Source organism: Bolinopsis microptera, chromosome 7, assembly GCF_026151205.1.
Source record: "Bolinopsis microptera isolate Bmic1 chromosome 7, MBARI_Bmic_1.0, whole genome shotgun sequence".
Lineage (NCBI taxonomy): Eukaryota > Metazoa > Ctenophora > Tentaculata > Lobata > Bolinopsidae > Bolinopsis > Bolinopsis microptera.
In genome coordinates, this window is record NC_087078.1 from 3,364,298 (window position 1) to 3,376,575 (window position 12,278).

The following is a 12,278-nucleotide window of genomic DNA, read 5'->3' on the forward strand; positions in this document are numbered from 1 at the left end:
CAGTTATCACCCGGCTAAGAGTATGTCAACAATTATAGCACTCAATTATCTTTGTACAGTGTGATAGATTTTCGATTACTACTGCATTAAGGTCGATTCAGAGGAATATCAGGATACTACTGTTCTTTTTTTTATCGGGGAATGGTTACTTGACAAAATGTTGTATAGAGAGGGGATTGGTATAAGCCTTGTTGGCTTGGAATAGATTTCGGTTCTCAGCCTATCCAATGCATCAAAAAATTACACGGGAGGGTCTTAAGTTCTATTAAAAAGCTGTCAAAATTATAGCATAACCATCTAATTGCCAAAACAGAGGGGCAGATAAGCAGATTTGTTTTTTCTAAGGAAAAAGTTTGCTGATTGAGTTTGCTAGTTTTGTTTTTGTGTAAACGCTTACAGTCTTCAAGTATATACGAGAATTTAAGCTTCCATCTTGGTGACCTCTTCTGGTTGTTTGTATCATAGTATTTATCTGAATATCATATCTTGGCTGATTGGAAAAATGGGCAATACTATTTTCGTGTGTACTACAGCAATCACCAACATCCATAGACCGATTTTTGCTTGTAAATTTTTCGCGGGATCTGAAGCACTATTGTATGAACAAACTTTGCTGCAATTTTCACCATTCTAAGAGTGTGCTGGCCAATTATTAATGTATTTACTACAGGGGGTCGCAACACATCTTTATAAGTGTCATAATCATGATAAACTAAGCTGGGATAAACTCCACTGGGTCGGGGTGGCTTCCTTAGGTCTTACTCTCTCCTGTCTCTCCTCACATACACCCACTGTTTCAGACATCTCAAAATTTAGAATTCAAAGCTCTCCGAGATGGATTTCATTCATTTCTCGTCGAAGTTTCTAGCCGCAACCCTTTACCGTCTAATAATGTGGCCAACACAAGGTGCCATACATTTGGTAAAGCTAGGTAAAACATTTCATCAACCAGCTGTTGAATGCCATAATGTTTTTATTCATCTTTGGAGTCTAGGCACGGTAAAACTGCTGTGACCATACAACTTCGCCTTAGGGTACAGTTTTCTGGATCTGCTGGATTTTTAGGTGGAGATGTCTTACCAGCTGGGTATATCACCAGGTGCCTGCACATTTTCAACTGTTAGATCGTTGGTTTCACACAAACTAAGATGACGTTTGCATAACCATGCAGAGCTTGGGTCTATTGCACTTTTAGTAATAAGTATATAATTCTCTGCATTTTGGAAGGCTTCTTCAACCTTGAACCTTTGCACTGTTGGTTGTAAACTAGTACACTAGCGTACTGGTTTAAATCATAGGGGTTTCTATGGGGCTCTCTCTGGGTTGGAGACTGCTTATATGACTGCTTATAGGACAAATTTTAAAGTTCCTAGCTTAAAGCGTTTTCACTTTATGGTGACAAAAGCGAAAAAGAGAAAGTGGCGTGATACACCCACTGTAATTAATTAAATTTGACGAAACTTTCAGGAAATTTAAGTTTGACCCATATTTATAATCTCTAAAATTGCTATGCAATGCCAATTCTAAGAAGAATTACGTGAGTTATTAAAGGGTTGCGTGTGGGCAGTTACTTTTGGGCCACCCTGTATTATCCCGATAATTGCAATTTTTCTCGAAGGTACTGTCTACGACCCAAAATCTGACGAAAAGTTTAGTCCTTATCATTGGGTTAAATATGTTTCAAATCGGTAAATAAGTTTATAGATACTCAACCTGCGCAGTTTCTTTCGTCTGACCCATCATTACAATTTTCGTATGCATCACATACATCTCTAGCGCGGATACATTGCATCCTGTCCGCGCACTTCACCCTTCGATACATGGTTGTTCCTGCATCACACACTCTCTCTGAAGAGTGGTTGATTATTATTGATTATTGGATGCTATATCATAATTACAGAATAATATACTTTCGTGAATTATGAGGGCTTCTATTTTGGTCAGGAAGTCAACACCCCTATCAGTTGGTATAATGATGGGAATAATGAAAAGTTAAATGTAGCAAGGGAGATCAGTCAGCACTCTCACACCACATCTATGAAACGCATGTTGAATATTTTTATCACTATAAACTGGAAGACGTTCGATTTGGTGTAGTTAAGAAGACGTACTTACGTAAACTTAATGAAGTAGAATATTATCCAGATAATTGCAATTTTTTTCGAAGGTACTGTCTACATCCCAAAATTTGACGGAAATTTATTCCGCTATCATTCGGTTACATATATTTGAAATTGGTAAATAAGTTTATAGATACTCAACCTGCGCAGTTGCTTTCGTCTGATCCATCAGCACAATGAACGTCACCATCACATACCTTCCAAGCGTTGATACATTGCTGACCGTCCCAGCACAACGCATATCCTGTTGGACACACTTTCTCTGGCTCTGGAGAGTAGTTGATTATTATTGATTATTGGATGCTATATCACAATTACAGAATAATATACTTTCGTGAATTATGAGGGCTTCTATTTTGGTCAGGAAGTCAACACCCCTATCAGTTGGTATAATGATGGGAATAATGAAAAGTTAAATTTAGCAAGGGAGATCAGTCAGCACTCTCACACCACATCTATGAAACGCATGTTGAATGTTTTGATTACTATAAACTGGAAGACGTTCGATTTGGTGTAGCTAAGCACAATGTCCAGTAATGTTGCTATCTAGGGAATTTCTACAAGTTCAGCTACGAAGTTGGAACAGGCATAATTCGTATCATTGTCGACTTAGGAATGAAAGACTGAGTTTATGGCTCTGAAAGTTCCATAATCTGATTAAAGTTCAATGTGGAATCCAAGGAAGACCTTTTTTCTATATATTCTCATATTGTGTGTAAATTTTGTGTGGAGCATTATGATTCATTCATTTAACTGCCGATTTAGGGATGAAGTCAAGTGTGTTTGGGAGTCTGAAAGTGTCAAACTCGGTTTTTGCGCAGTGAATACCGCGCTTCAGCTCAACCCGCAAACTACATGCAGGAATTTTCCAACATCGTAGAGACTTAAAACTTTGACCAAAGTTAACCTTTACCTAATGCTTATATTGAAATAACATACATTTAGAACTCCTTCTATACTCCTTCGTGACTTAATTTTCGATGTAAAGAATTTTATCTGTTAAAAATTGGTGAAAAATATGGGCGTGGCTGGAGGACCACTAAAATGGTAGAGTTGGAACATATTATGTTTTAAATTGGTAAATAAGTTTATAGATACTCAACCTGGGCAGTTTCTTTCATCTGACCCATCTTTACAATTCGTCTGACCATTACATAAATAAACATTATCTAAACATAGCTGACCATCTGAGCAACCAAATTTTCCTTCTGGACATTTTCTACTCACAACTATCAGGGTGGGTTCTGGTTTATGATAGTTGAAATGCCCGAATCCGGTCAGATCAGCAGCCCTATGCAACTATGAAAGGTCCAAAGACACAAGAAAAGGTGACTGTTTGGATGTTATCATGGGGTCTCCGAACCCCATTTTGTCCAGAATGAAGATGAGAAGGCAGAAACGATAAGGATGTCAAATAACATCGCTATGTTGTGTGGAAACGTTATCCCAGTCCTAAAAAGAAAGAAAATGCTTCATTCTTGTATTTTCCAACAAGACGCCCCCCCCCCCCCCCCCGCCTCACTACTTTCGTGAAAGTTTAGCTCGACTGAAGGAGCATTTTTGATAGACTGATCTAAAAGAAAGCGGACTTCAGCTGGCTTCCTTACAGTCCCGATCTGAATCCGACTGATCTATTTTCGTGGACCTATTTTTTTAAATCGTGTTTATTCATATCCAGTCCCAAAAACAGAAGAAGAGCGAAAAATAACATTAGAAAGAAGGCTTAAAGGCTAAACCATGATAATATGATAAAACCTGCAATAGGCGATATGCCTCCGAGATTTTATGCATGAATGAGGCTTGGTTTGAAAAGTTTCTGAAAGATTCGGGTCATTTTTGACATTTGTTTCGAAATGTAATAATTCATTTTCAACAATCGACTGTTTGTGTAATTCGTTTATAAGTTTATAGATTCTGAGAGCCATTCAAAGTTTGGTCACGAGTTTTGAAACACCTTTGATAATGATATTTTTATATTTGTATTAATAATCTCAATAAATCCGTGTACCTGTATGTGTGAGGGTATTTTACGAACAGCTTAATTAAGAAAGCTGTAGTGCCAAAAAAACTCTGACGAAGCCCAAGAGCCTAAGTTTTTAAAAATCGGCCAGTAGTAAGTGGTTTAATTGATGATTTTGTGACCTAAATAAGTGTCTCACGTTCTTTCCCTCTCTCCTATACTCTCACCCTTCTCTCCCCCATAACAGATTTACTATATAATTAGTTAATTTGGAAGTTGACTGCAAGATTGCATATCAAGTATTTTTATTAGATACGTGAGGGGCCCTCAGAATTGAATTAAAGTATGCTTAGACTGAGCGATTTCATATTTGTACCGTTTTAAGTGCGACAGTGTAATGCGTGTTTTCGAATAAGCGGGATTATACTTTTGTATTTCAACTGTAATAGTGAAGTCCCGGCCCTAGGCCTGGGTTACACTAGTAATTATGTAATATACAAATTCATAAGGTCGTCATAATAAGTATAGGCACCCAATATTCTACCCCAAATACTCGAGGTACCTTAAAATTTGGCTAGATGCATAACAATTATTCTCACCTGGGCAGGCCTCAGTGTTGCAAGTCCTCGACTCCTCATCTTCCCCCTCGCATTCTTGTCCTCCGTTCGCTGGACTTGGGTTTGTACAGGTCTTACTCCTGCTTTGAGAACCTCCTCCACATTCAGCAGAACAGACTGACCACTCTCCAAATTCACTCCATCCACCGTCAACTGTTAACATATCCTTGTTTGTGAATTCAGAAACATAACATATGTACAGAAATCTGAAATACCCGATATTTTTGCACTTCGCAAAAAATTTAAGAATATGGTGCACAAAATAATGAGACTCAGTGTTGAGGATGACTCTGATGATGCTCCTATCTCCAAGAAATTCTAGACCTACATTAAATCTAAATCAAAGTCAACCAGAATCCCTGAAACTGTCAAATATCATAATCACTTTCAATGAAACAATCCATTTGATCAAGCTGCCCTTTTTAACGAATATTTTTATGAGCAGTTTTCTCAAGAGAGCGATTATGGCATTGACATGGATTTTCGTGATGATTGTTTCTCAAGTCTTGTGTTTAGAAGAGAAGATGTTCTGTTGATTCTTTAAAAGTTAAATCCTAACAAGGCCCCTGGCCCTGATGGGATTCATGGGAAAGTTCTCAAAAACTGTGCCCAAAGCCTTGCATATACCCACTTAGTGTTTTATTTAACTTGTCATTCTCGACCGGATGTATACCCCCTGATTGGAAGCTGGCACTTGTAGTACCAGTACACAAAAATGGCGAGAAATACAGGCCTATCTCGTTAACATATCTTGTAATGAAAGTCTTTGAAAGGTGTGTAAAAACTGCATTATACTCAGCATGTTGTGATCTGTTAGATGACCGAGAACACGGTTTTGTTAATGAACGTTCCTGCACCACCCAAATGATACCTTTCACGGACAATCTTGCACTTACACTGAACAACAGGTCCAGGATTGATATAATATATTTTGATTTTGCGAAAGCTTTTGATAGCGTTTTGCATGACCTTATTTTAAGTAAATTAAAGAACATTTTTAATGTCGATGGACTAATGCTTAAATTCATCAAGTCCTATCTTGAGGGGCGACAGTAACAAGTAGTGGTAGGAGGGCAAACGTCTTCCTCTCCACCAGTTCTATACTTGGCCCCCTATTATTTGTAATATTTATAAATGATATGTGTCTCTGAAGGCACTAATATCGCCTTTTATACAGATGACACTAAAATCTGGAGGGAGATTTTTGGTTACCTTGACCATCACATAATCCAAAATAACATCAATAGATTGTATGATTGGTCTGTGAGAAATTGAATGAAGTTCCTGCACCCACAAAAGTGCAAAGCCCTTTCTGTGTCCTTGCAAAGAAACGTGCTGGATAACTTGCCATTCAATACTTTCTTCTATAAACCTTCTGGAAGTGATATAGTAGAGGCTCTTACGGGCAAAAAGACGTGTTTTCTGCTATGAGTTTGGAGACCTAACCATTAATTGGACACAATAGTATGATGTGTAAGGATCAATTAAGAAATATAAATATGACCTTAGTGGTCACGTGCCATACCAATGCGCGTTTTAAACTTTGACATCTATTACTCTTAGGCCAATGAAGTGATACTAATTATATTTTATATTTTGTGTGAAAATATGAGCTAGAACAAACGTAATCTCACTGAGGTATGGCTGTTTGAAATTTATGATGAAGGGGGTGCCCATTGATAACAACTAAATGCTTTTGCTTGTAGTGCGCGTCGAAAATGTGGCAAAAACGCTTGCGGAGTGAAAATTTTCAAACTTTGATAAATTACATCAAAACCACCCCAAAAGACCTCATTCCAAACTACACAAAAAACTTGTATATGACCTATTGGAATCTACATTAGTTAAAGTATGTATTTCTCTGATGATTCCAATACCAGGATTCCCGGACCTAAATGAAGGCATAATATACGTTCACAAAGAAGTTTCGAACTTTGTATCGCATTTAAGAAGGCAAGGAAACTTTGCAAACAGAATATACAGCTCTTGTAACGAACGTCTGGGAGGTCTCATTACAAGAGTAACCAACTCCCAAAATAGAGACCTTTCTATTAACGAGAACAGAAAGAGGATACTCTGGTTGAGGCTCAAAGATTGCTTTTATAGATGCCTTGACCTACCGAACCCTAGCTCAATCTCAAAGGAACGGACTTTAAATGAATAAAACACACAGATTGCCTCCTGTAGCACAAAAGGTCAATCTGCTCGAAAACCTCCCAATTTTATTATTGAACATCCACAACTCGGTTATGAGCAAAGAAGTATATTCTACTATATGAAGTTGGATTGGAAATCAGGATCATATCATTATGTACATGGATTTATCAAAAATGCTAGAAATAAAAGACGTTTGAGGGTACGAAAGGGGTTTAGTCTTACCAACTTTACAGAACTTTTTGGTTTCACCATCGTCCAGACTTATATAGTTGGCATCCCAGCCTTGAGGAACAATAGTGTGTGTCTCTATACCGTCTATTTGCACCGACACCTGGTTGATTTCAGTTAAATCTAGCAAAACCACTGATAAGCTTAGCTTGAAGCCGAGAAAGACATTGTGGCATTATTTTGCAGATAAAGTGTGCACCTTGAGCAAAAGATTGCTAAAGTGATAACTCAAATCCCAGCTATTATATTTGCAAGTAATTATTGAACTACTACCTTTTTTAGATCAAGTCCATCTCTTCCTCCAGTCCTCAGAAATACACATCTGTAATCCCCGATGTCAATATCACTCTCAAAAACACACACAACATCTTGGTTGATTACATTGAAGTTTGCATCACACCGATGGTAAGCTGTCTCTCCATTTGATCCTTGAATGTAAACAGACTGAGGGTCTCTACTTCTTGCCCACTTGTGATTCAATATAGAGTAAGTAATCTTGTACTGAACCGCTGAAATAACAGTTTTTTAAAGTATTTGGACTGGTCAATATGTTTATATCAGATCGAAATATTCCACTTTACTGGGTGATAATGATACTGATAGTGTTATCCAGAACGCTGATTCTAATCCGTTATGGAGTTGAATGTGTACCACAACCTAGTACCCCGCCTAAACGTTCGGAACTCCCGGACCTATGTGGCAAGCCTGCTCCCTGAACAAAAAACAAAAAATATATGTCGAGGCTAACCTAATTACCAACACTATTATTACCACCGCTACATAATATACAGTATTGAGAGAGCGAGGAGTAAAAAAATTTGAGCCTATTTTGCGCAAATTTCTTCAAGACCTCCACATAACTATTTTTTATTCCTGTCATCTTTGACATTGAATTAGAATTGTTTGAACTTAAAATAAACCTGCTGAACGATTTCTGATGAATTTATAATGCCAACTTGAATGAGTATAAAGTGGCATATTCAGTCAGTGATCCACAGATATGCTTACCTAAACACAAGGAAATGTTTTCAAATAAAATTCCGAAATTGTTGAAATAATCTCCTTATTAATTAAGTTATGAGTTTACATTTCGACTTTGTAAAGTACCCTGACATTATAGGCAAAAAGAGATGATATTTGACCAAACCCCATAATCATGGGTAGAGTGGACTGCTGCCAGTGTCTCTCTTTCTCAAACAAAAGGAAATGACATTAATTTGGGAAAAGCGAGCGACCGATTTCATTCTCGGTATCATTTTGCATTTGCGGACGGTTATTCAAATTACTATCATTTCCTTTTGTTTAAGAAAGAGAGACACTGGCAGCGGTCCACTCTACCCATGATATTGGTTATGGGTTTTAGTCGAATACTTATATTCATTATATGAAGACGTTTATGTCGGTCAAACGTAGTTAGATATATGATTGCGTTTCATTCACATTGTATTTTGTATTATGAAATGGTGGAAGCTATAATAGCTGTGAGATGTTATTTCAAAATCTCAGTTTTTAGGGTAAAATTTACAAGTAAGTTAATCAATACTCAACCTGTGCAATTTTCTTCGTCTGAGTTATCATCACAATCTTTATATGCGTCACAAACATACGATTCCCATATACATTGCTCTTGATTCGCGCACTTTACCTTTCCTGCGTCACAATCTGCAAAGGAATAATATTCTGTGGTAGTATGTTTTTATCGCATCAAAATTCAAAATATAGTATCACAATTGTAAATGAATGGGAAAAGCGAGCGACCGATTTTATTCTCAGTATTATTTTGCATTTGCAGACGGTCATTTAGTTCGGTCACGGGCCCTAGTTTGTTCGTCAACAAACAGATGTCTTGAAATAAAGTTTCACAAAAATCATTGAGAAACGTTATTGGTCCGGTATTTAAATGGTTTAATTGCCGGAGTAAGTCGGTCTGCAGGCAACCGTTATTATTATAGATTTCAGTATTGGAGCGGGTCAATTGTTTGTTACTAGACTTATTTCTTTATTTGAAAACTATGACAGGTGACAGATCAGTGGTCTGGGATGAGATCACATCATCTAATCATTGAGTTAAGTACCTAACTGACGAAGAAAAAAGAACATTTGAAATGCGCAGATCGGTATAAAGCAAAATATTAAACTTTAGTGAAAGATTATAAAAGTTAAAATCAACATTGCATTGAACATGCATTATTCGGTAATTTTCCTACCTCTTCCAAGAACTGCACTGACTGCCAAAAGCATCAAAGCAGTGACAACAACGATTTTCAGAGACATGTTCATTCTCTATTCTGTTATTCTAGAAAGTGGAATATTGTAAAAAGGGTAAAAAACGAATTTCAAAGTGGAAGCTTCGTGCCGCAATAAAAATTGAATAAATCGTTTAAAACGCGGTTATTGATATTCTGATAATTTTTAATAATTATTTTATAAAAATGGAACCAGCCATCCTAAATGGAAATGATTAAAAGCCTTATAATAACAGTTCGGTCTTCGGAAAAGTTGAACAAATTAAATTCTTTGTCATAATCATTATATTTGAAAACATTTCAAAGCTACCCAAATGTATTACTCAACAGATTTTCCTGAAGAAAATGTCCAACTCAAGATCAAAACCCTATTTTAATTGAACCCATTATAATAACAAACCACTATACTAGCCCGTAGTATATAGTAGTACCAGCCAATGTATACTAAAAATATATACAAACAAAAAATTGTTAAGATAGTAAACAAGTTTTTGTAAGTGAGTAGCCTCTGGTTATAGTAGTACCGTGTGAAATTCTCGACAAAAGTGAGTTACTAAATTAATGCCCACGAGGCTCAAAGTCCCTGGAGCAGAACTGAATGTTATCCTCTTTAAAGCATGGAGCAGCTCTTTAAAGAGGATAACTGAACTCATCGTGTCTCAACAATCGAACTCTACCTTGTTTTATTTTGTTCCAAAAATATCGTATTGTTTAATCTGAAGGTGCTGTTTAATCTTAAATGCCCGGGCCACAGTTGTGAGGTTTTTAGAACAAATATAACCGGAGCAGTGCAGCTGACGAGAGACTGACTAAGGGGGACCCCAATTATTAAGGGTCAGATCATATCACCCCTAATCAAGTTGAACAAGTAGGATAAGGAATAAGTTCAACATATTGTGTTGAGTCCTACTGAACTGAATTTAACTTTGGTTACGCACGCTTAAGTAGTTCAAGTTGTGGAGATTTAATAAAGTCCGTTATCTAATCTGGTTACGGTGGCGGTATCTGGAAATTACCTGGGAACCCCTGCATGGCATGGCAGGGTATAATGTTCATAAACATATATTCCACCGAATAGAGATTCCATGAAACTGAGCGCCGCCTAATAATCTGGAAATTGATAAGAAAGGTCATTGCAGTTGAAGTATGAAGATTAAATTAGTGAGGAAACAAACCAATTTTTTTGAGATTAGAAATTGCCGTTTGGAGCACAATTTTCTCAAACAGTAACGGACTATAACACGTACAGAAACACAAGACACAGAAAAAAAACCCTAAAGAAAGTCCACCTATCACTCATGAAGTGGGCCACGAATGCTGACATGTAACAAATGTGACATGTACCAGTAACATGTAACAAATCAACTTTCAATCCCTCAAAAATCAGCGAGGCTAAAAGTGAAAACTTTTTTTGTTCAACAATGGAACAAAAAGCGAGAACTCAACAGAAAATTGAGATTTTACAAACTCATCAAGGCAAGCTTCGGTTGCAAAACATATTTGTCGATCGATCTACGGACACAGAGCAGACTATAAAAAAACTTGCACAACTCAGAACAATCTCACAATGAGGGAAAGTGTGCAATACATGAAGCTCATCTCTGATGATAGGATCCAGGAATGGAAGTTCCAGAATTGATGAAGGTCTAGACTATTATTATAGTGACTCTTCATTTTCTGTAGATGATAGAAATATAATATGAAATTGACTGAAATTAAAAAGTTTTTCTATATGCATGGAAAAAATTAAGCTCGCAGTGGAAAAAATCAACGGACATCAAGTTTAGCTAAGTCGAATGTAAGGAACCTCGAAATTCTCTCTAATTCCGATATTCCTTTTAAAAGATAGTTAAATGATTTAGATTTATAGTTAACACATTTCCATTGAAGACAGTAATGAACAATTCCAGTCATTTTGAGCTTGAATAATTTTATGTTTAAGATAGGTATCGTTAAGTTTAGAAGATCATTGAAATAAGATGTGTATTTAAATTAGAGAAGAGATTACGTTTGATTAACAAAATGAAGCGTTTTGTGTTTAACTAATAGACAATTCGACACGGTTGATGACATTCCATGGAGGTGTACAATCAGAACACCACAGAAGATCACCTGATAGCAGACTAGCCTATCGCAGTTTCAGACGAAGATCTATGAATTGTGAGAATGGATGATTAGCAGAGCATAGCAGAGTTTAAACCGTGATGAGCAATAACGATCTTGATGAACAATTACTGATTTTGATGAACCAGACTGATAGACTCTGGGAAAGTCGGAGGGAGTTAAGAGGGAGAGAGATCGGAGATCCGATGTCTTTCTCGGGTCAGTGCAGTCTTATAAGTTTGTTTCAGAGCAGTGCTTATAACAGAGTCCAGTATGCCGGTTCCATCCGGATGCTTTAATCTTTCCAGTCATAAGTATTCCAGTAAGTTCCTTGCCTTGATTTAATGTGAGCCTTTCATATTAGTATTTTGTTTCGTATAAAATAGTTTGACGTGATTTTTATATCTATATTGTTTATAGTGTCTATTCCCGTTTCCAATATCCACTTAAATTCTATACGACACACTGAAGGTTAATTCTATTCAGGTTGCTCTGAACCGACACATCGTGTAGTTTACCGGGCAAGTCTTCCATTCCATAATCTAAAGAACCGTGACTAAGTTTCCGGGTAGAAGTAAGCTAACGACGATAAGATTCCCGATCTCCCTCTCACTTGAAGGACCATTATACGGATTGAAGTTGTTCTTGAGGTAAAATCCTTTTCCATTAGTTTTTACATATGAAGTAGGTTTAAGAATATAGTTGGTAATTGTAGTTTCGTGCTCTCAAAATTATATACTTTGTACAAACTTCCGTTTCCGTTCCCAGGTCAATAGACCCGAATCTTCCTACTCAGAACGTGCTGCCTTTGCCGATACCTGCTAGATTAATTGATTCTCCGTCATCA

The 12,278-nt window shown here is 36.9% G+C and overlaps 1 protein-coding gene and 1 long non-coding RNA gene across 2 annotated transcripts; one reads left to right on the forward strand and one right to left on the reverse strand.

Annotated features, from left to right (window-relative positions):
- Positions 1 to 1,076: 1,076 nt before the first annotated feature.
- LOC134818156 (low-density lipoprotein receptor-related protein 1-like) lies at positions 1,077 to 9,356 on the reverse strand. The gene is made up of 7 exons (XM_063827590.1): positions 9,290 to 9,356; positions 7,356 to 7,591; positions 7,077 to 7,185; positions 4,680 to 4,850; positions 2,263 to 2,388; positions 1,769 to 1,848; positions 1,077 to 1,103 (listed from the first exon to the last, which is right to left on the reverse strand). The coding sequence occupies exons 1-7, from the start codon at positions 9,354 to 9,356 to the stop codon at positions 1,077 to 1,079; spliced, it is 816 nt and encodes a 271-aa protein (XP_063683660.1).
- Positions 9,357 to 11,244: 1,888 nt separating this feature from the next.
- On the forward strand, positions 11,245 to 12,278 carry LOC134818542 (uncharacterized). The gene is made up of 3 exons (XR_010160670.1): positions 11,245 to 11,753; positions 11,918 to 12,081; positions 12,200 to 12,278. It is a non-coding gene; the product is annotated as an uncharacterized LOC134818542 (long non-coding RNA).